The sequence below is a fragment of the Heterocephalus glaber genome, unplaced genomic scaffold (genome assembly GCF_053883595.1).
Source record: "Heterocephalus glaber isolate CG9 unplaced genomic scaffold, H.glaber_assembly_v1.0 deba00000676, whole genome shotgun sequence".
NCBI classification, from domain to species: Eukaryota; Metazoa; Chordata; class Mammalia; order Rodentia; family Bathyergidae; genus Heterocephalus; species Heterocephalus glaber.
Window position 1 is genome coordinate 25,264,377 of NW_028258156.1, and position 23,597 is coordinate 25,287,973.

At 39.1% G+C, this 23,597-nt stretch overlaps 1 protein-coding gene across 1 annotated transcript in view; it reads left to right on the forward strand.

Moving 5' to 3' along the window:
* The window catches only part of Reln (reelin), a 445,708-nt gene that overhangs the window by 377,306 nt on the left and 44,805 nt on the right, over positions 1-23,597 (forward strand). Inside the window, 8 exon segments of the mRNA XM_021253949.2 lie at positions 1,903-2,074; positions 2,176-2,278; positions 5,993-6,222; positions 11,185-11,405; positions 12,951-13,098; positions 15,337-15,595; positions 16,458-16,707; positions 20,176-20,344. Of these exon segments, the coding sequence (XP_021109608.2) occupies positions 1,903-2,074; positions 2,176-2,278; positions 5,993-6,222; positions 11,185-11,405; positions 12,951-13,098; positions 15,337-15,595; positions 16,458-16,707; positions 20,176-20,344 (1,552 nt within the window).

Sequence of the window (23,597 nt, forward strand, 5' to 3'; positions counted from 1 at the left end):
CAGCAGTGACCATTGGCTTTTCATCAGTTGTGACTACATTTTTGTTGAATTCATTCAGGAATACATAATTCTTCTGAGTTTGTCGCTTTATTAGTGAAATAGAACAACATTATAGCAAAATGCCATAGCAAAGTGAGAAGGACTTAGACCGAGGATACAGTGCCTTGTAAAATATGCTTGTCACACACACTTGCTGCAGTGGTAAATTAAAATGAATGTATAATTTAATTGCATTTTCAAATGGTTACAGAAATAATACAAATTTGTCATGTTTTCTTCCTATGTTTCTATTACCTGTTAATTATAAAGGACCAGATTTTTCCAAATTACGCATTTAAATCACATGCCTAAATAAGCATGCAGATTGCACATTAAACAGATTCTTTGTAGAGGTAACACAGAAATAGGTAAGCTAAATGTACTTCCACCTCTAAAATGTAACTATTTCTTCTTTTTTTTTTGGTATCGGGGATCGAACTTGGGTCTGAGCTAAATCCCCAACCTGTAACTGTCTCTTTTTAACTAGTAAGAAAAGAATAAAGTAATTTTAACTTATTGTGAAATAATGGATTTTTGCCTAAGTGGATTCATTTTCTCCACATGAATAGATAGATGGTAGACACAGATATAGACCATAATGTAATATGTATGAGACTATACAAGATAGATAGATAGCTTTCATCTGATCACCAAACGAAAGTCCAATAAAGAAATATAACCAGCCTCAAAATTGAGAGGACTGATGATGGGCTGGGGATTTAGCTCAGTGGCACTGTGCCTGCCTCACAAGCACAAGGTCCTGAGTTCGATTCCTGATACCAAAAAAAAAATTGAGAGGACTACCACCTTCATGTTGTGTTTGGAATGCTCACATGATTTTTGTTGTTGTTGTTGTTGTTGTATTCAACAACCATTTCCTATGAAAGAAAGCTACTTGAGTTAGAACTGTGATCAGATTAGAGAGATAGAGGTAGGAGATTTTATTTAAAGCATCAGGTTATTTCTACAGGCCCCTGCTTGTAGATCCTTCTTGCTATACTGTGAAAACTACTAAAAGTACGAATCACTGAGGAAGTAACCAGGGGAACTGTGGCATCCTCGCTTGGCATGGTCCTATCACCTTGCCCCATGTTCAGCCCAAGCAGTGCTTTGCAAAAGCAGCCTTACTTTTGTCCTTCATCTCCTCTGCTCCCCGACATCTTCCTTAAACCTCTGGCCTGAGTCACTGAGTCAAACCCTCGGACAGTCTAAAGAGCGATCTCACTAGTTTTCCATACATTCCCACGTCTTCCAGTAAACACAGGAGGTCTTGAAAAGCACCAAGAAAGGATTATATATTGAAGAGTATTGTTCTTCTCTGTTAAATAAGCAAAACAACTGAACACAGTTATGTATCAGAGGAGCGTTTTAATGGCCATAGTTCTTCAGCCTGACTGAAGCATGATGCTGAGAAGCCATGGGTTGATCCTGCAAAGTTATGAGTCTCCCCTTGAATAGAATAGTTAGGGTACTTGGGCTCTAAGTCCACCGACCGCTCCTCTCCACACATCAGATGCCTGACAGGTCCCTCCAAACCACCAAACCCGACTCAGCCCCGTAATGGGTGAATGCTGCCAGCCCTGGAGGGACAGCTCACTTTGACAAGCTGTTTGTCACAGCTTTCTGAAATTAGTGCAGTGGTTCTGTGTTGTGTCAATTAAATATGGTTGCAAGCTTAATTCTTTTCACCGTTGGATCACTGTGAATACACCGGTATATGACTTGTGGGTTTTGCCTAGAAGACATAGGTTTAAACTGTTGTTACTGAGTTTTTTCTATCCTTTACTGTCTTCCAATGAGCAAAAATATCCACCTGATTTTCATCCTGGGAAAAACTTTTTTTATCCCCAAAAAATGCTTTAGGTAAGAAAGAAGAAATATGGATTGTGGATGACTTCATTATTGATGGGAATAATTTGAACAACCCTGTGATGCTTCTGGACACATTTGACTTTGGGCCCAGAGAAGACAATTGGTTTTTCTACCCTGGTGGTAACATTGGCCTTTACTGCCCATACTCTTCAAAGGGGGCACCGTAAGTGTTTCAGTGAAAAGCCAAAAAGAAAATCACTGCTCTGTACACATCATGATGAATTTTTGCCTAAACCAATTCCTTGTTGTTTCGTTGAATAACAGTGAAGAAGATTCAGCCATGGTGTTTGTCTCCAATGAAGTTGGCGAACACTCCATTACCACGCGTGACCTAAGTGTGAATGAGAACACCATCATACAATTTGAGGTATTTGACTTTGCGCTAATAGAAAAACTTTAAACTGTGTCATGAACAAAAGCTAAGAAAGAAGAGGAAAATCTCAGGCAAGTTCATGCATCATGACTTCCCATTTTTTTTGCAAGGAAATAGGGGGTTTAGGTGTCATAATTTACTTTTATAACAGAACGAACTGTCACATTCATGTTTGTTTCTGAATTTTTGTACTTTATTTACTAGATAGGTTCTCCACCTACTATAATCAATTGAGCTAAACTATTTTAAACGTTATAAAAATGCAATTGGTCATTCTGGTGTTATTTTCACTGCTTTTATGTGAAACTTAAAAATTTTTTAGGACCCAGACCAATGCAACTGTGGTCTGTACCACTCCAGCACATTTATATAATATTATCATGCTGCTATGAATTTCACAGATAAAAATTTACACTGATTTTTATAATTTTAAATACACTTGCTTTGTATATTTTATTAACGTTCATGCTGTCCTTAGTGTTTGTCCAGAAAGCAAGTTAATAATTAACATAAAAATTTTTACATTTGCATATTCCAAACACTTGATAAAATCAGAGAAACCAAAGGTACGTGATGCCAGTTTCATAGCTGAGGCCTATACCAACCAGCATAGTTACTTAATATATTGTCCAGTTGCCTCAACACGATTTTGAATATTTGTTTTAGATTATCTGTCTGTATCATCCCCTAAATTAGAGTTTTTTCTTACAATCTCAAAAGTTAAAGATCAAATGATTCCCAGGGGGAAAATTATTATGTCTATTTTAAACTTTCTGTTATATTTTCTAATTTTATTTTATGCTTTAAATGCTTTTAAAAGGTAGGACCTTTGTCCTTTTGTAAGAGCTCTCTTGTCAAAAGAATTCGGGTAGAACAAATTGCCTGTAATTGAAAAGTTTATCAGATGCCAATAGTTTACTCAGAAGATAAAAGTTCACATGCATATATGCACACACATGCACACACACACACACACACACACTCCTACACACACTGCATATCACAGCCAATTGCTATGATAGCAAGAAAATGCTAATCCTCATTAGAACAGGGAAATTTTTCACAGGAAGAAGTACATGCATTTATTTAAATTTTAGTTTAGAGCACTTGAAAACATGGGGAAAAAGAATGAAATAATTATTTTCCTCATAGTTTGAAAGCTCTTTCCATAGAGATAGAGTATTTCAGGTTATCAGGGCAGGAGGGAGAGAAAAATGGGAGAAGTAGGTCAAAGGATTCATACAAATTTGTTCTTTGTAGGATGAATAAATCTAGAAATCTAACATACAACTCACGGTGTACATTATAGTTAAAAACATTGCACTACCAGTGGAACAGATTAGAAGATGCAGAAACAACGCCAGACACACTCAGCCATCTCATCTTCGACAAAGGAGCCAAACACCCTCACTGGAGGAAAGATAGCCTCTTTAATAAATGGTGCTCGAAAAATTGGGCTTCAACTTGCCAAAGATTAAAACTAGACCTATATCTCTCACCATGCACTAAACTAAAATCAAAATGGATTAAAGATCTAAATATTAAAATAGAAACTCTGAACCAGTTGGAACAGAGGTTAGGTAGAACTCTTGAAGACATCGGTGTAGGAAAAGATTTTATGAACAAAACCTCAGCTGCCCATGAACTAGCACAAACAATCAACAAATGGGATCTCTTCTTATTAAAAAGCTTCTGCACAGCAAGAGAAACCACCAACAGTGTGAAGAGACAACCCACAATGTGGGAAAAAATCTTCACCTGCTCTTCCTCAGACAAAGGTCTGCTATCTCGAATCTATAAAGAACTTAAAAAGATCAGACCTCCCAAATTTAAAGACCCAATCCGAAAATGGGCATCTGAAATGAACAGACATTTCTCAGATAAAGAAGTAGAAATAGCAAATAAATACATGAAAAAATGTTCAACATCACTGGTCATTCGAGGGATGCAAATGAAAACAACACTGAGATTCCACCTCACTCCAGAAAGAATGGCTGCTATCATGAAATCAACCAATAACAAATGCTGGCAGGGCTGTGGGGAAAGAGGAACCCTGCTCCACTGCTGGTGGGAGTGTAGACTGGTGCAAGCACTGTGGAAATCAGTATGGAGATACCTCAAAGAACTAGGACTGGAAGTCCCATTTGACCCCACTATTCCACTGCTGGGGATCTTCCCCAAAGAATTAAAAGAATCATACCACAGTGATATATGTGCACCCATGTTCATAGCAGCACAGTTTGTAATAGCTAAAACTTAGAAACAGCCCAAATGCCCATCAACTGGAGACTGGATAAAGAAAATGTGGTTTTTTTAGAAAATGGAGTACTACTCAGCCATAAAAAATGAGAAATTAGAGACATTTATAGCTAAGTGGATGCACATTGAGGCAATACTCTTAAGTGAAATAAATAGGACACACATGTGTAAATACCAAATAGTTTCTCTGGTGTGAGAAACTGAAAGTGTAAATAAGGACTAAAATGTATAATAGGTAATGTGAAATAGGAAGAAAAGGGGCAAAGGGGAAGGAAGTGGGAGGGCTAGGGGAAAGGATAGAAGGGAATGGGATTAATATGAGAAAATGGAAAAATAGGAACAAAATCTTTGTAAATAGGGAGGACTGGAGGGGTTGAAGGGTGGGCTGGGCAAGGGTGAAAAATAAGAACCAAGAGAGACTATGTAAAGGTGCAAATTTCCAATGATGAATGTCATTATCTTGTATACCTAAAATGTACCAATGATTAGAATGAATAATTGATAATGTAAAATAGGAAGAAAAGGTCCAAAGGGGTAGAGGTAGTAGGAGAGGCAGGGGAAAGGAAAGAAGGGAAAGGAAAAAATGCTGAGAAATGGAAAAGATGGAAATAAAGTCTTTGTAAATAGGGAAGGGTGGAGGGGGTGAAGGGAGGGCTAGGAATGGGGAAAAAATAAGAAGCAAGATGCATTATGTAAAGGTACAATTCCCAATGAGAAATGTAATTGTGTTGCATACCTACAAGGTACCAATAAAAGAATTTAATACAAAAAAAATTGCACTGTGTAATGGAAGTGTGCTAAGAGGGTAGATTTTAGGTGCCCTTACACACACACACACACACACACACACACACACAACAAGTGATGGACAGTTTAACTTGCTTAACTGTAGAGGTCATTTTCCTATGTATATTATATCAAAATAGCATTTTATTCACCCAAAATACATACAATTTTTTTGAAAGCCTTTCCTCATACCCAGGAAATAATGACATTGATTGTACTGTTTTGTTTTGATATTGAATATGTGTTGAAGATTCTTTGGGGATTGCTTGGAAGCTGTCATAAGAGAAATAGAAGGTATTCCTACCTAGTAGACTGGGGAAAGGATTATAGGGTTAGGGAAACAATCTTTTCATTACAGTTTGTTTGGTTTGGTTATGAAAATGGGCCAGAGGTAAAATTTGGAATTACTTCAGCCTTTGCCTTTCCCACTTCCTGGTTTATTATAAAATGAGGGGAAACAAAATTTTTATGAGGTCTTTTGATGTTCTTTATTTTAAAAAATTGTAACTTGATGCTATGACTCAGGCAAAACAGAATCTCGGGGTGTTAAATATTTCAGCAGGACAGCTCCCGGCCAGATGGACTCTGGGCAGTAATGACGTGGTGAATCTATTGGAGGCTGTGGCGCTGAGGTAATCTGGTCTTTTCTTCTTTTATCCCAAGGTCAATGTTGGATGCTCCACTGATAGCTCGTCTGCTGATCCAGTCAGACTGGAATTTTCAAGGGACTTTGGGGCCACCTGGCACCTGCTGCTCCCCCTCTGCTACCACAGCAGCGGGCACATCAGCTCCTTATGCTCCACCGAGCACCACCCGGGCAGCACCTACTACGCAGGGACCACGCAGGGCTGGCGGCGTGAGGTCGTGCACTTTGGGAAGCTGCATCTTTGCGGGTGAGGGCTGCCTGCCGGCTGCCAGTGCTTTTAGGTCTCGCTTGACAGTTTGTCCCTGAAGTCATCCTTGACTTGACCCTTTACCGGGATGTCCCGTCCACTTCTCTCTCAGTTCTCACTTGAGCAGAGCAATAGATATTTTAAACCTAGGACACAGAGCTGATAAAACTACTAATTTATAGTTTGAACGTATATTTAAGAGCACACTGTGGACCACAGAGTCCCAAGGTCATTACCCCGGGTCATTATCAGATCAAATAGGAAGCAACATAAATACAGTTTTTCCCAATGTCTTTCCCCCGCTGTGTCCACACCCCATACCATAAATACAGTTAAAATTTAGTGCATTCAAACATCCACCTGTGTTCCTAATGTAGGAGAGGGCATGCGTTGGGGATGGAACCCCCTCATCATAGCCCTGGTGCCTCATAAAAAGAAAAATCATTAGCACTTTTCCCATAGGCACTTCTACTTTTTCAACCCTTCTCGGCATTCTTGTTACATGTTCCTGACTCTTCTGTTGAAAAGCTATTTGGAGATAAAGGACTTCAATCCTAAAAGGAATGATATGAAGAGTATAGTTCAAAAAAAAAAGTAATATAAAACTTGAACAAAGAGATGAAGTCAACAAAGCAGCCTGCCTCAGAATTTCTGTCTTTTCTTTCAGAATAGGGAATTCATTCTTCAGAATATGTCAAAAAAAAAAAAAAAAAGAAAGAAAGTAGCAATATCATACTTTCAAGAAGGAAATAGTTTTATCTTCCTGATGTGAAACTGAACATAATTAGAAGTCTTAGGTCTTCGAGCAAAACAACTAACACTTAATACTTTCCAAAAGAGTGAAAGGGAATTTTCAAAAGTCTACATTCTCTTTGGACATAAATCATCTCATTGGCGTAATTTTCATAATTTGATTGTCACCGGCATAAATATTTTCTGTTGTCGACCACATCATTTACTAAGCCTTGCTGTTATTTCAGAACGTTATTCTAATTTAAAAATCCAGCTGTTTTTTTAAGATGTGCATCACTAAGAAGTGTCCTGGAGGCTCCTTAGGAATCATACCCAGAGAAGGCCAGGGGAGAATGTGGAGGACACAAGAGTAGGCAGAGCTGGTAACTCGGCCAGCAGGGCTGGAAAGATGTGATTGGCTGGGAGAATTCATCATAAACGAATCAGGCAAGGGCCCGGATGTAGCTCAGTGGTGCTGTGCCTGCCTGGCAAGTGCAAGGTCCTTAGTTCAATCCCCGGTACCACCAAAAAAAGAAAAGACTCAGACAAGAGTAGCTCAGGAAACACTTTCTATCCAAAATCAGTAGTGTAAAAAATCATATGTTCCAAGACATACAAAAATTCTTACAAAAAAAATGGAAGAATTTATTGGCAAGATCTGGGGAATTACACAGACTCCATTCACGAAATCCCATCTGAGGACCTCAGCAACAGGGGTTTGTGATCCTCATTTTTATGGTGCTGACATGAACATCACTCAGAAAACCACAGCCCTCATTATCTGGGGCTCTCGAATCCAAGAAATCTGGAGTCAGCTGTGGCCAGAAACCCAAGTGTAGCATCAGAAGCACGGCTTCCAGAAGACCATCCTGTGGGCAGGGAAGAGGGGCAAAGGCCTAGATACCAAGTCTCCAGGCACTGCTGGGTTCTGAACGTTCACTCCACAGTGCCTGTGTTGAAGTCCTGACCTCTAAGGTGGTGGCATTAGGGATGGTACTGAGGAGGTGACTAGGCCATGAGGGTCAAGCACTCATGAAAGGATTGCTTCCTTTAATAACGAAGCCCCAGAGGACTGCTGTGCCTCTTCCACCATGCGAGGACATAGGGAGAAGACACCATCTATGAACCACAGAGCAAGCCCTCACAAACACTGAAATAGCCTTCTGTTATTTATAAGCTGTCCAGTTTATGTTATTTTGTTATAGCAGCATAGACTGAGACACCTTTGACTAGAATGTCCCACCAGACTCCATCATGGTATTGCTGAAAAGCACTGGATTTTTCCTTTCATGGATCTCTGATTTCCTCAAATTGCCCTGTTAAGAATATTTAAATAGTAAACAACCTTAAAGAGAGGTTTTAGGCCACAATTTTAGATATTTTTACCAACTGAGACTTGCTTCAACAAGTTCCCACGTGGAAATAATTCTTTCAAAATGATGTGAAATAAAGTCACAGAGATCCACCAGTGAGAGGCACTGAGTGACAGTGTCCTCACTGGGACAGGGAGCAGTGTCATGGAGACAACATCACTTAGCATTTGGTGACACCCACTGTGCTGTGTTCACACATAAAACCTGGCAATATAATTTGGAAATTGGAGTGAGAGAAATGCAGACATCTATATTTCACCCACTGGTAAAAATTCACTTAATGAAACACAACTTTGTAGTAGTGCACAGAATTTAGACTGTCGTGTTATTTGTATTTTGTGTCATTTTCATTTCTATGAAAAGAAATTAAATGGGTTAAGAAGGCAGGCCCACTCCCAGAATGATATAAACCTACCTTTCAAACTGCCTCCAACCATTTCTCTGAAGGGAAGAATATGCCTTAATAGTGTTGTCTAGTCCTTGTTTCAGAAAAAGAATTAGCACTGTTCTTAAAACTCACACAGTCATGAATTGCTGGAAGGCAGAAGTTAAATTTTCTCCAACTCACTGAACCATTCCTTGGTTTGTATTCACCATGGCACATAATAATGGCACAAATGCAAGCTGCCAACAACATTGCAAAAATTCATGGTAAAATTACTCTTCCCTGTGACTTATTGGACACTAGATATACACACACAAGCATATTAAGTGTTTCACGTGTCAAATGGCCATTTGTCTTTTGTCTCCACGTATTGGAAATTCACATGCGAAACGTAAGTATTGAGCTTCCATCTAATTTTATTCACATCACCTTTGTGTCCTTTGGAATCTTTTTGTCTTTGAAACTTTCTTATTGTTTTAGCTTCATGCAGCTTCACAATGAGTCAACCCAAAACCCTGTTTAATGGAGGCAGTGTGGTGTGCTTGAAATGTTAAGTTTATTTTAAAAAGCAGACCCTTTGAACACCACTGCCTTGGGAGAACAGGTGCTGACAATTTACTGAGGAGGGTGGCAATGAGGGGTGTTTAAAATAAGACTTCAGCAGAAGGGAACCACAGTGAAACCAGACCCTGCAGCCTATTTATCATAGTGCTTGCAGTTTCTGTGTCAAGACAGGTGAACAATCATAACTATCCAACCAAGGGGGTTTATTTGTATTCAGAACATTTGAATAAATAAGAAGTTCAAAAAAGTTTATGCAGGCTTTTGTTCAAAGAAAAACTCCAGCCATTTCCCTCAGCTTAGCAGTCTGAAAGTTCAGAAGGTAAGAAGTGCTTCTTGCCAAGAACTAAACTCTGACAAGTATTTGAAAATAAAGTTTAATTATGAACTGGTGTTTGGGGGCCAACCTAAATTAGCGTAGTTGGAGTCTTGATATAAACAATAAAATAAAGGTTAAAATTCTGTGTGAGAACTTGATTCCACCTGCTTTACTATCTACTACACTTTAGGAACATTGCCCTCTCACCATCCATTCCCCAACCCTAGTGTTTCACTTCTAGTTTCTGTTTCTCGAATAAAACACTATCTAAAATTTAGTTTCTATGATAACTGGAAACTGGGCAGATCCACAGTGCACGAAAATAAGTGCATATGCCATCTCTACAACCTTCCCCTGCTAAAATAAAACCCTCTTCTTCAAACTGAGTTTTATGTATGATAAAATGCATTCAACTATTTGTAGATTGCTACCTAAATGTGTAGATTATTTCAAGGGAGGTAAATTTATTAGTAGTAATAAGACAATTCACTTTCTTATATTTGAATTTTTTTAATTTAGGAATGAAAGACTACAAAGAAATCTCATTTCTCACTGTTTTTCTTAAAAATTTCCTGAGCACTTATTCCAGTGTATGAGACACTACACTGGGTACCGTAAAAGGAAACATGGGCACTGGCCAGTGTCACTACCAATAAAGGAAATAGGCACACTTTTAAATACTCCAACTGTGACAACTGTGATGGAAAAATTCATCAAGATTATGGAAGGCAGAGTGAGAGAGAGAAATTAAGGGAAAATTTAAAAGAAAATAAATTAAAAACAATTCTACTACCATTGTACCCAAAGAATTGAAAACAAATATTTAAGCAAATACTCGTACTATATCTGAGTATTCACAGCAGTACTATTCACATTACCCAAAAGGTAGAAATATCCAAATGCTCATCAACTGATGAATGATTAAAGTTGTTATATTCATATGATGGAATATTATTCATTCATAAAAAAGAATGAAATTCTGATAAGTGCTACAGCGTGAATGAACCTTGAACACATTATGCTAACTGAATGAAGCCAGACACAAAGGTTACATAGTGTATGGCTTCACTTATCTAAAAAGGTGAATCCATAGAGACAGAAAGTAGATTGGTAGTTGCATGGAGCGGGGTGCAGGGTGGGGGGATAAATGAGAAATGACTGCTGAATAGATATGGGCTTTCCTTTTAAGGTGATAAAAAATGTCTTGGAACTAGAGAAGGTAGACAACTCAGTGAATATGTAAGTGCCATCAAACTGTACATTTTAAATGACTAATGGTTAATTTTATGTTAAGTGAATTTTACCACATTTTTAAAGAAAGATTCATTATGTCAAGTGTAGATAGTAGATAAGGGTAGAGAAATCTCCATCAGTGGAGTCAACTGAAAGGTGGAAAGGTTAGGTGTAGAAGGGCTTATAGGAAGCAGGAAGCTCATTGGTAAAATACTACCAACTGAAGAAGGAAGTTTTATTCCTGAAATGGCAAATAATTCCTATTCCTGAGTGTGGTGTACAGATAGTAACTGTGCACTGTTTACTGTTCTGAAAGTACCTGTTGATTGGCTTTTGAAGGACTTGTTCCTCTTTTCCAGATCTGTGCGTTTCAGGTGGTACCAGGGCTTTTACCCTGCTGGCTCTCAGCCTGTGACATGGGCCATTGACAACGTCTACATTGGCCCCCAGTGTGAAGAGATGTGTAACGGGCATGGAAGCTGCATCAATGGAACCAAGTGTATTTGTGATCCTGGCTACTCAGGGCCGACCTGCAAAATAAGCACGAAAAACCCAGACTTTCTCAAGGATGATTTTGAAGGTAACCTTTTCTTATAAACTCTGTGTAGCTTTGTGAAAGAACTTATCCAGTAAACACAATTTGTGACAGAGAAATGATCAAGTTCTACTCTAATATTAAATATCATTACAATTGTACACACCCATGAATTCATTCAGTTCAGAATGTTGATAAGGCTGCCTTTCTGAAACATGGTCAGTAAGAGAAAATAAGACCTTAACTGAGAAAAATCTACAGCTTTTTTGACCATTTTTATATCACAAGTAAAGCCTGATTAATGATAATTTTCAAAAATATCCCTAGAGTGCTAATTTTCTTATGTGGAAGAAACAAGTCTTCAGAAATCTTAGGTTCCTGTCATTGCTTTTCCACCAACTCATTAAATAGCCTCTCTCCTCCCTTTCTGTACCTTAGTTTTACCCTTAGATTCCAACATCATTATATGTGAAGATAATGTTACAATGTAGAAAAATGCACATGATATAATGATTGGAAAAAAAGTATTTAAATTGTAGATCCACTGTGTTCAAACTGTGAATCATATGAGAAAGTCACGTATAATAGCTACCCATATTATACCTGATAAAACTTTTTCCTTGTTTTTCCCAAGTTTTCTATAAAACTGTACTTATGGTTTTATAATACATTTTAAAACTAGATCTAGGCACAGACATGCAATGAAACATTATTCTGCCACAAAAAGTCATGGAATGCTGACAATATGCTATCGTATAGATGAACGTTGAAAAATTATGCTAAGTGAAGGAAGCCAGCCACAAATGCCACATACTCTATATTCCATTTATATGAAATATCAAAAATATACAAATTCATAGAGGCAGGAACAAGATTAGTGGTTGCCAGGGCTTGGGTGTGAGTGAGGAAGACAAGAAAGGATTGATTGTGTAAAGGATTTTGGGGGGGGGTGATAAAAAGCTTGATGTTGTTAGTGGTGACAGTTGTACAACATTGTGAGTGCACCAGAGGCCACTAAGTCCTTCACTTTGAAATGGTTAATATGATAAACTTTATGTTTTGTGTATTTTACCAAAATGAAAAAAATTAAGTCTTTTTTTTTCTTTTTTGGCACGGGGGATCAAACTCAGGACCTTGTGCTTACAAGGCAGATGCGGTGCCACTGAGCTAAATCCCCAGCCTGAAAAAAATTAAATCTAAGATGAATATCTGAATAGATTTGAGAGCTAGCTTTGAAAGACACTATTTAATAAGAACTATTAAATTCTGTCTATAAAACACTGTTTTAAAAATATTTTGTTATCCCTGCCTGATACTATCCTCACATTAAAAAGAACCCAGTGAAAAGTCTGGTGGAAATAAATAAGAAAAGACCCCTCCTTTTTACCATGAGGACCCTTTAGATCACACTAGCCAAAGCTAAATAATTCATACAAGCTAATATGTTCAGGAGGCCTTGTATCCTAAAATAAGCTTTAATACTTGTGACTTTGTATTTTAAAACTACGCGATGTATTTACCATATTTCTTTTAAAAATATAACATGGCAATACTTGAGGTCATTGGTAACCCCCATTTTCCACTGTTCAGGTCAACTAGAGTCTGATAGATTCTTATTAATGAGTGGAGGAAAGCCATCCCGGAAGTGTGGAATCCTCTCCAGTGGAAACAACCTCTTTTTCAACGAAGAAGGCTTACGCATGCTGATGACCCAAGACCTGGACTTGTCACATGCCAGGTAATGGTTGAAAAGCCACACTGTACAGTTGTAGATGTAATCAAATCTGAAAGAAGCAGCAAGATCTCAAGGATGAGCCCTCTGTTAAAGATGCTGGACTTCTCTCTGGTCACAGCCTCCATTAAGACACCATTCTGGTCATCTCCAGTCCCAAACTGAGAGACTTGTTCAATGGCCACATCAGAAATGAAACATAGCAGAACAGACAAAGCAAATACGGATTACTGTATAAGCCTGAAACTGGGAAATGACAATGTTTAATGAATTTCAGTAAAATAATATTGCATGTCCTTTATCCACCTTCTACACTACACTTTCTTTAGTACTTGGACTTTGTAGAAATTATGTACATTTGTCACACCATGCTTAGTAAAAAGCTTAGTTGAAATGCAATACGTCCTCAAATTATTCAGGATTAATTTTACCTCCATTAGCAATTTTAGTTAAGAACATTGGGAGTGCAGCCTTCTTCTCGCATCTTATCAGTGATTCACTCTCATGTTCTAAGAAGTCATTTTCCAAATCGAGGAAAGTCACTCAGAAACAAACACATTAAACTATCTCAAAGGGTTATGTCCTGTCAGGATGTGTAGCCCTTGATCATCTGATGAGCCAAAACTTAACAGGGAAAATAAAACAGACAATATGTATAAAATGGAACCCTGACCTATTTTTGCAACTGAACAAAGAAATCATGCCTTGAGTTTTTGAAATATTTCAGAGTATCTTAAAATATATCTTAGCATATTTATCTCCTTTCTCCTGATTTTTTATTAATGGATTATACATTTTATACTTCATGCAAAATAGAGTTCTATGAAATAATTTTATACTTATAGGAAGCAAGATTGGATCTTTATCCCATTTTAATGTATATATACTTTAATTTGATATTATTTATTTCAGATTTTTACTAGCAGCTGAGTTCCCTAATTTAGAAGTTACTAGATTTTTCCAAATAAATACTTTTGATACGGTTTTTCTTAACTACTAATAATCTGATAGTTATATTATCCTTAAATTAACATAAACATTTTCCCAATATAAGGAGACAACAAAGTAAAAGTTTCTCTCTGTAAATAATTATTGTTCTCAAAAATATAAACATCATGAAGCACGAGCATTATATGTTTTCATTAATCCAATGTTAAACGCTCCCTTATATAGCTCATCTCTGTTGCATGCTGTGTGGGATTTGCATATATTGACCTGATAATGCTCCGTGTAAGATCCTGATTTTTTTCAGGGTCATAGAACTAAAGAGATTGGGGATGGGAGAAACTATGAGGAATTAATGGCCTTATATTTATTACTGATAACATTTATTATAAGTCCCATTATATTTTCTGTGTTGAGCATGCAGACATTATTCAGTATGTGTGTTGGGCTCCGTGTGAAATTTATTCTGCATTACCAGCTAGCACAGTGGCCAGAGCAGGCATCAACGGCGTGCCTGCCAAAGATAACATGTGAACTGGTTTTCATTGGCACTCCAGCTGCTTGCTGCCACTCTGTCCACCTCCCTGCCAGCTAGGAAAGCTGCCACTGGCGGCTTGCCACAGCTCCCGGTGGCCAGCATCATCCATCCCCAGACACAGCAACAGTGGGAGGCTGGCACGGCCCACTGCCACCAACAACCCACACTCTTGCTTCCCTGCCCCTGGCACAAAAGACAGAAAAGAGGCCCAGGCTTGACATACCTCTTCCAAAAGATGCCTGGCCTTTGCAAAGATCGGCTGCAACGGCTGAATTTAAATGTGTGTCCTAAAGCAGTGACACAGACTTGTAAACTGTGGGTGAAACTGGAGAGTGGATGATTTTGCTGATAATGTGGCCTAATCTGCATCCTTCTGGTTTCAGTGCAAAGGCTAAGATCCAGCTTATCTTGAGTAGGTAGTCATGCATGCTCCCAACTTGAAGCGCCTCTTGATCTCTCCCATCATCTTCAAAGTAGCCAGAAGGTGCACTGAACATTCACTTTCCTCAGACTTCTCTGAGGAGAGATTGGAGACACAAATATGGGCACAGAATTGCCATTTTTCACACTTCACATTTAATTAACTCCGTTTCCCATTAAAAGGGAAAATCGGGCTTTGAAGCGATTGCTTTGGACATTCATTAAATCATCATATTCATCAAAGCCATTCATTCACCGTATTACCCTGGGTGCTTGTCGTTTGTTAGCAGTGTGGATTTCTCATTGAATTGAAAGTCTACAGTAAACTTTACTTATGTCAGATTTGTGCAGTTCTTCCTGAGACTGGGATGTGGTAAAGGTGTACCAGACCCCAGGAGCCAGCCCGTGCTCCTGCAATATTCGCTCAATGGCGGCCTCTCCTGGAGTCTCCTTCAAGAGTTCCTTTTCAGCAACTCCAGCAACGTGGGCAGGTACATTGCCCTGGAGATACCCTTGAAAGCCCATTCTGGCTCTACTCGCCTGCGTTGGTGGCAGCCATCTGAAAACGGCCACTTCTACAGCCCCTGGGTCATCGACCAGGTCAGTCTTTTCAGGGTCCATCTTTTTCCTTTTGTCACTTGAGCTGGATGTGGCCTTAGAGAGTGTTTAGCCCAACCCCCTGCTCAGTAGAGGAAGGCCAGAATGGAGAGTTAGGTGGCTTAGCCAGGGGCGCACAGCTAGATTAGATGCAGCATTTGGATTCCTTTCACTCTCTATTCCCTCAGTTGCCTAAGCTATAAAAATAAATGACACAACAGAAGGCCTAGGTCCTGCTCGTAGAGGATCTGCCATATGGATAGAGAGACTTTATCAAGCGTGATGCGAGGTTATAATTTTCTGAAAAGGAAAATGTGCAAATTAGTATTGGTGCCACGTGCAGTCATTCTCAAATCCTCTTTCCTAGCCTTTGAAGAAAAAAATAAATAAATCTCCCCAACATCTTTATGGATTGCTCTAAAGAATCTTCATGCATAATAAAACATATATCAAATAGAACTCAAAGATCCTGCTCGCAAACAGTGGAGCCCTTGCAAAGAATTGGAACTGAAATGCCTCAGGGTATAACTGTCCTTAAAAAGGAAATTTACACGGAAAATAATCACGTGTAAGCCAAATTTTGCTTTTCCAGCTTGGGTACATGTAGCTTCCAAAGGCACAATTTGGCCCATGAAGGCTGTGAATGGTTTTGCCAGTCCTTTGATTTGTTTTCTGTAGCTTCTTGCCAGATGGGCAAGCGGACCACATTAGACAAGAGCATTCTGAAAGGCCCCGTAACATTATGCTAACTGTGTAGTGCCATACTGAGCAGGCTGACATATAAAAACAAACAAACAAAGATTGAACTTTCCCATATCTTAAAACCAAGTAGAAAATTTGGGTTTTTTTTAAAAATACATTTCAGATTCTTATTGGAGGAAATATTTCTGGAAATACAGTCCTGGAAGATGATTTCACAGCTCTAGACAGCAGGAAATGGCTGCTCCACCCAGGAGGCACCAAGATGCCCGTGTGTGGCTCTACCGGAGATGCCCTGGTCTTCATCGAAAAGGCCAGCACCCGCTATGTGGTCACCACAGACATCGCCGTTAATGAGGACTCCTTCCTGCAGATAGACTTCGCAGCCTCCTGCTCCGTCACAGACTCCTGCTACGGTAAGGATTCCGTGTCCAGGGGACAGGCATGTGAAGGACACCTGTGCCTCTGTCCCAGGACTGTTCAGAGCCTCTAAGCCCATAAGATACACTAGAACATCTTGAGTTCTAGAAATATTCTAAAAATATTGACATTTTCTTGAAAACATTGGGTATAAATAAAGTATATTCTTGAAGATACTGTGTGTAATTGGGTTTTAGACTTTTACTTTTCAAAACATCAGAATTATTTTCTAAGCCTATGAACCTGAACACTCTTATAAAGTAATAACTTAAATAATAATTTGCAAATCCAGTTTTGTTTTAGTATCAGACTTGCGGAATAAGGGATGCACCTTGGTATTTTTCCACTCAAGGACTCTCATTGTGCGGAAAATGGCACAAATGAGATTAATACATATACCTGCATACTTACGGATTTTACACCATAGATTTGAATGATTCCCATTATTGTTCCTTTCCATAGCTCCAGAAATAGTGAAATTTTGTTGTTCCTACTTGCCTTACATTTTTCACCATTGTGAATTATCCTGGACCACCCTCATTTTGATCAATTTGTATGTCCTAGGCTGAGTTTGGTGTGTGTGTGTGTGTGTGTGTGTGTGTGTGTGTGCACCTACTTCCATGCATACGATACACACAAGGCTATCTCAGGAGAAATGAAAAGTGGCATCACTGTACATTTGGACCCTTTCTCTGAATTTACAGACCTATCAAGACTCTTAGGGTCTCCTAGTTTTCACCATCCTATATTATGCTCCTTCTTAGAGTCTCAAACTAAGATGTTTATAAAGTCTTGTTCTGTTTTAGAATCTGGGAGGCTGAAATTTGAGGAAACTGGTTATTTCCAAGTTTCGACAGAATCCAGATTTTTTTGTATTTCCATTATTTTTAACTTGATGGACATACCTTACGAGGAATCCCAGAAGCACTCTTTCTACCTCAGACACAGTCAGTCAACTCTAGACTAATCAGTGAAGGTGGAACTTGGAAAGAAGAAGATGGACAAGTAGATGGTGCACACTCTATCCTTAACCGGCACATTTTACACCTCACAAAACCGCATCCGGCAAGGAATTAATCCAGTGTTCTGTGGAGTGGTACTGGTACAAAATGTAATGAGACTTCAAAGGTGAGAGAGAAGCGGCCAGTGGTTGGCCAGCCCCAGGAGTTAGAGAACATTTCACAAAGTGGCTAAGTCTCAAGTGGACCTTAATGGTTGGAGTGGATTTTGAGGGTGGGTGGAGAAGGGGGAACACCCAAACCGGACTGACAGCATAAGAGAAGATGCAGTAAAGAACATTCTCCCGGCCCTTGGGGAAGCTGCAAACCGACCAGCCCAAAAAGGCGATATTTACACCTAACAAAGGAGAATGTTGATCTCGAAAAGAGAAAGAGATTTTAAATCCCTTGACTCCTTTACCCTCTTGAACATAGGAAGTCAGTGAGAGCAAGAGAAGCGAATCATCGCTGGATCAGCCAGAAGCAGCAGCTGCACCGAAGTTCTGTCTTCAGAGCAAGCCCAGTCCTGCGTTTCCGACCACTGACTAGAGCCACCTTGTGAGTCAGGTCCAAAGGAAGAATTAAATGAAAAAGAGAGATGGCTAAGTAGAGTTGGCAACAGATCATGAAGGACCGGAAGGGGCAGAGAGAGATGCGCAACAAGGTCATGACTAGGAGGTTACAAGTGCAGAGGGGTTACGTGGTTAGGGAATTCATTTAGCTCAGGAGCCAATTAAGTCACTATAGTAGGAAAAAATATTCGTAAATGAGCCACAGTTTGGTCTCTACGGGCAAGGATGAGACTCACACTATGTGTCATGAAAAGAAATGGAATGGAGAAAACTGATACAAGATGATGCAGACAGAGAACTCCTGGGTCTGAGGATCAACTAACAGGTTGAACACAGAGGGTAAGGGAGAAAAAACAAAATTTCTGAAATAACTTCTAGATTTTGAGTCTACAGATATAGTGCAAAAACATTACCGCTAATAAAATTTGATGGTGAAGAAAAGGTTTTGTGTTTGTGAGGAAAAATGATGAGTTGAAGTAAAAGGAGTTCTAGGTGAAGATAACCTTTAGGGAAGAGGATTGTGACTCATCACGACATGGCGAGCATCTGGCACGATTTCGAGCTCAGTAAACATTTGTTAAATGAAGAAAATCAATTTTGATACATAAAACTGGGCAGTTTGGGCACAGAGGTAATAGTTGGAGTGTTAATAGTGTTCGTGTAGAATAGGAAGCCAGAAACAGCATCTGAAAGAACAGCCAAAACAGGGCTATTTAGCAAAGGAATCAGTGAAACCAAGCCAGCAGGCTCAGAATAATGTCCCCAAATAAAAGCAACCCTGCAGTATCGGGGCAATCAATAATGTCTGGGCTGTAAGGAGGACAAGCACAGTGAAGCCCGAGGCCAGGCCATTGTGTCACCTGGAGAGCTCAGCCCAGCACTCGGTCCCCACCTGGGGAGCTGCAGAGCTCCGGGAGCCTTGGCCAGGCAGGGCCCAGACAGTTCAGCATCAGCACCTTTGCTCCAGGCCCAGGCACCTGGGTGATTTCACAACTGAAGACCACAGTCTAGAGAAAACAATTTCAAAAGAGAGGTAGGGCCCGGGCAGTTTATAAAGCATTAAGAAATGAAGAGGGGAAGAGAAATGTGAGGTGGGAGGTATAGGGTGAATGTTTCAAAAGAAGAAAAAGGAAACAAAAATATTTTTCCATAGACTCACAACCTGACAGCAGGCATTGGTACGAATTGTATGACCTTCAGCTCCCTCTCTGTAGCTGTCTGAATTCCCAGTATATTCCACTACACGGCAGAGCAAGGTGTATGAGCAAAAAGAAATTTTATAATTTCCTATACCAGCAGCAAAACTGACATTATTGGTCAGAATTCCTATAGGAAAGTTAGTGAAAATTTGAGAAGACTGCTCAATTGTTTTAACTATTTAAAAAGTGACCATGAAAATACATCATTACTGTGTTTTCTGGACATTAGCCATTAAATAAATACATATGTATTAATTTATAAGTATAAAAAGTTGTATATTACTCATAATATGTTTGTGTAATATATATTTTATCATTGCTATTATTAAATTATAAGTATATATTCTAACTACTAATATATAGCCATTCATATACCATAACTCTATATGAAGCAATAATTTTGCTATGATTGTACCAAAAGTTTCTCATTAGAAAGAATGATTCAGGAAAGTTTACTTTGTGTTTCACTTGATCATATCCCTTTAAAAGAAAAAATATTGCAATATGAAATTTAAAATAACACGCAATGATGTGCAGAAAAAAAAAATAAAACTAGGAAATATTTCAACATAAGAAAAAAATAAGGAAAAAGTCAAAGTGACATTTGACTGCAGTTAAAACACAGAAACATAGTCAGTAACTGTTCCGCGTCTGCAGACATGTGCTTATACCCAGACCACTGCTTCCTATTTCAGCTATTGAACTGGAGTACTCCGTGGATCTTGGATTGTCATGGCACCCACTGGTACGGGACTGTCTTCCCACCAATGTTGAATGCAGCCGCTACCATCTGCAGCGGATCCTGGTGTCAGATACTTTCAACAAGTGGACCAGAATCACTCTGCCACTCCCTCCTTACACCAGGTACGGATGTTTCTATGTGGTGAACCAACCATGGTCCAGTTTAGTGTGTCAGATTTGAGCACAGCAGGTTTAAATGAGATACATGACTACTTGTTCATGGTATTGCCGTGTATGAATTATTAAGCCTATGTTCGTAAGAAAAATGGAAACTCATTTTAGCAGTGACATTACCTTGTGTTTTCTCAAAATTCAGGCCTTTACTGATTATTAATGCTAATATTCTTAAAAAATAGGCTACTCAAGAAAACAGTGGCTACATTGCCCAGGTTCTCTAACTTAATTTAGAAATGTCCAGAACAAATCATGTAAAATAGGCCCATTTGATACAAAATGGGCTCTCTGCCAGTCACACTGCTGTAAATACAGTAGTGAGTGATGCCATATAAATGAATGTAGCAAATAAATGTGTATTAACATGGGTGTCTGTTTTTTAAATTTTATTTTGAACAATATCTTGAGAATTACTACCTGGAGCATTCTCTGCTATGAAAAACAGTTGTAAATGATTCGCTCTTTGTGTCTGTGGGAAGTGATCCTGGCTTGAGCATGTTGTCTGCTAACTGCTAGTGAGCGAGTTGAATGTAAATAATCTGTGCATTTATACCCCCATTTGAGAGAAGAAAGGATTAACTTTGCCTTGTGGAATGGTCTTATATGACTCTCCATCTAACATAGTGTGCTAATCATAGGAAAGCTTTAAAATCTTGGTAGAAATTCCTGTTCCCTCCAAGAAAATGAGGATCAGTTGCTGCCTTTAAGAAAGAAGCGAGGAGACCAACACAGCATGTGGAACAAGATTTATGGTGTGTGCTCGTTATTGTTCTGCAGCCTCCCCACAAATGAAGAATGAATAAATCTTCCTAGCAAATGACTATAAAATTCAACCATTCATCTAGGACATAACTTTTCTTGGGATTATCATAAATGGGATGGTTTCAGTTACTAACAGCCTACGGCTGCTTTACAATTGCTGGCTCAGAGGTACGAGACTATATTAACTGTCAGAAGAGTTGCCAAGTTTAAATGAGATACGTGAGATTTTGTTGCTCATTAAAGGTATTGCCATGCATGAATTATTAAGGCGATCTTAATAAGTAAAATAGAAAAAACTCCATTAAGGCAGCAGTCTTTTAAGTCTTTATGAATTCTATGAATTATTACCCAGCTACTTGGCAGCGTTTTGCAAATAAGCGACATTCTAAGATTTACTCCAGCTAGTCATTATACCCTTGAGTCTTGTACTCAAGAAAAGTAATTATTTCTCATCTTTTAATCTGTCTTTTAATTGTCTCTTGCACATACCCACAAGAATTTTGACCCCTTCAAGTGATATTTGAAAAATCTGATGAGCATCCATTTCCTCCTGGTACCTCCTGTTACCATATTGAAAATATGATGTTTGTTTACTATATTACCCTCAAGGCTCCTGTTGTACAATGGTCTTAAAGGTGACACTGCCTGATAACAGAGCCCTGTGGGAAACTCAGAAAGAAATGTGCATGAGAGGAGCCCCAGCCAGACCCATTTCTTGTTGCGTTTTGCCATATGCCAGAGATCCTTACGACAGCACTCCAATCTCAGAGCACTTTGTCTCAAACACAAGATCACATGTCTGTGCTGTATCTACCCCTAATCCAGTTACTTGTTTAATATGGCATTTCCCTGTGTTAAGGTAAGCTTACTGCCTGCATGTCTGGACATGTATTGAAATGTTAACGTTTATGTAAATAGGCCACAGTCGTGGATTTCAGTTTGTAGCTCTTTGCCCTAAACAAACATGGGGCTGACAACTTAGAGATGTGTGCTAAGCAGGGGTTAGGAGTGACCATAATTATATGACAGGTGCAGCGATGTCCACTTATTCCAATATTACTGACACAGGGGTGGTGGGAATAAACTGAAGTGAGCTGTAGTCATCAGGAGCCATGTGGCCACTCATGTGGTCATTCATGAAACAAATATGTTTGAACTGTTTATGTCCTAGGCCTAAGTGGAGGCTGAACTTATCCCTGCCTCAAGGAGCTTTCAGTTCAGTGAGAGATGGAGTAGTCACTGCAGTATAAAATTCAATTGCAATCATTGTGGAGAACAAGTACATGGTACTACAGGATTTGTTACCATAAGGACGTTTCACTCAGTCAGGAATGCTTTCTTGAGAAAAGAGTAGTTCAGGGAAGATATTCAGGATGAACACCCATTAACAAGGTAAAGAGTACAGGTAAAACGTTTCAGGTAAGGATGATGGCCCATAGTGAGAGGAAGTAGGCATGTTTGAGATACTGAACATGTGGGTCAGAGAGAGGGAGATAGAAATAAGGTGTGACATGGTGTCAGACCATAAAGAGAAGGCTGTATTGAAGATCTGAGGACTTCCTCCAGTTATAGGAACACCTAAAAGCCTGTATTATAGTGTTCAGAAATAGGGATGCACGACCAGATTTGCACCGAGAAAAGCTTATTCTAACTGGAGAACAAATCAGAAATGAAAAAGGAGCTATAGAGAGGCTGCTACGGAGGTAGAAACACTAGTAGTTATAACCAAGGTCCTGGCAGTGAACATGAAGAAAAGTGGAGAAAGTCAGGTGACATGGAGACAGTAGAGTTGACTGAGCTTGAGGGTGACCAGAGGTGGAGGCTGAGGGAAAGGGGTTGTTGGACGTGACTTGATGATTTCTGAGTTGCAAAACAAAGAATGCCAGTGCTTCCTGTTGGAAAGTGAACACTGAGACTCAACACAAGATGCACTACACTGTGCTCCAGGCATTCCTACGTTAAAACCTAAATAATCAGGCCAGATAATTTTGTTATCTTTATTGCTTGGTGAGGTTAGACCTTCCTAGAAAAAAAAGTAAGATCTACAAACACAAAAAGAAAACGCACTGTAGCACAAAGGAGGGCTCTGCCTTGTCATCCCTGTGAGCTTTGCAGCAACTCTTTCCATGTCTCTTAAGTTTCAGTTTCCTCACCTGACAAATGAAGATCCTTTTCACCATAGAAAAATCAAATAATTGTGCATGGAAATGTTTATGCATTGTAAAGATCAATTTAAATATAATTTTTTTTTTAACTTTGAGTTAAACACATAATCACACTTGTTAACTACAGCACAAGTTTGCTATCAGACTCCAACTATAGAATCTTCCTAAGTCTGGCTTTGCATAGCAAGCATGGGCCTATGGTGATATGCAACACTGTCTAGCTTCCTGTCCTGGACGTGGTTGCCACCTATTGGAGGAAAATGAGAAGTAAACCT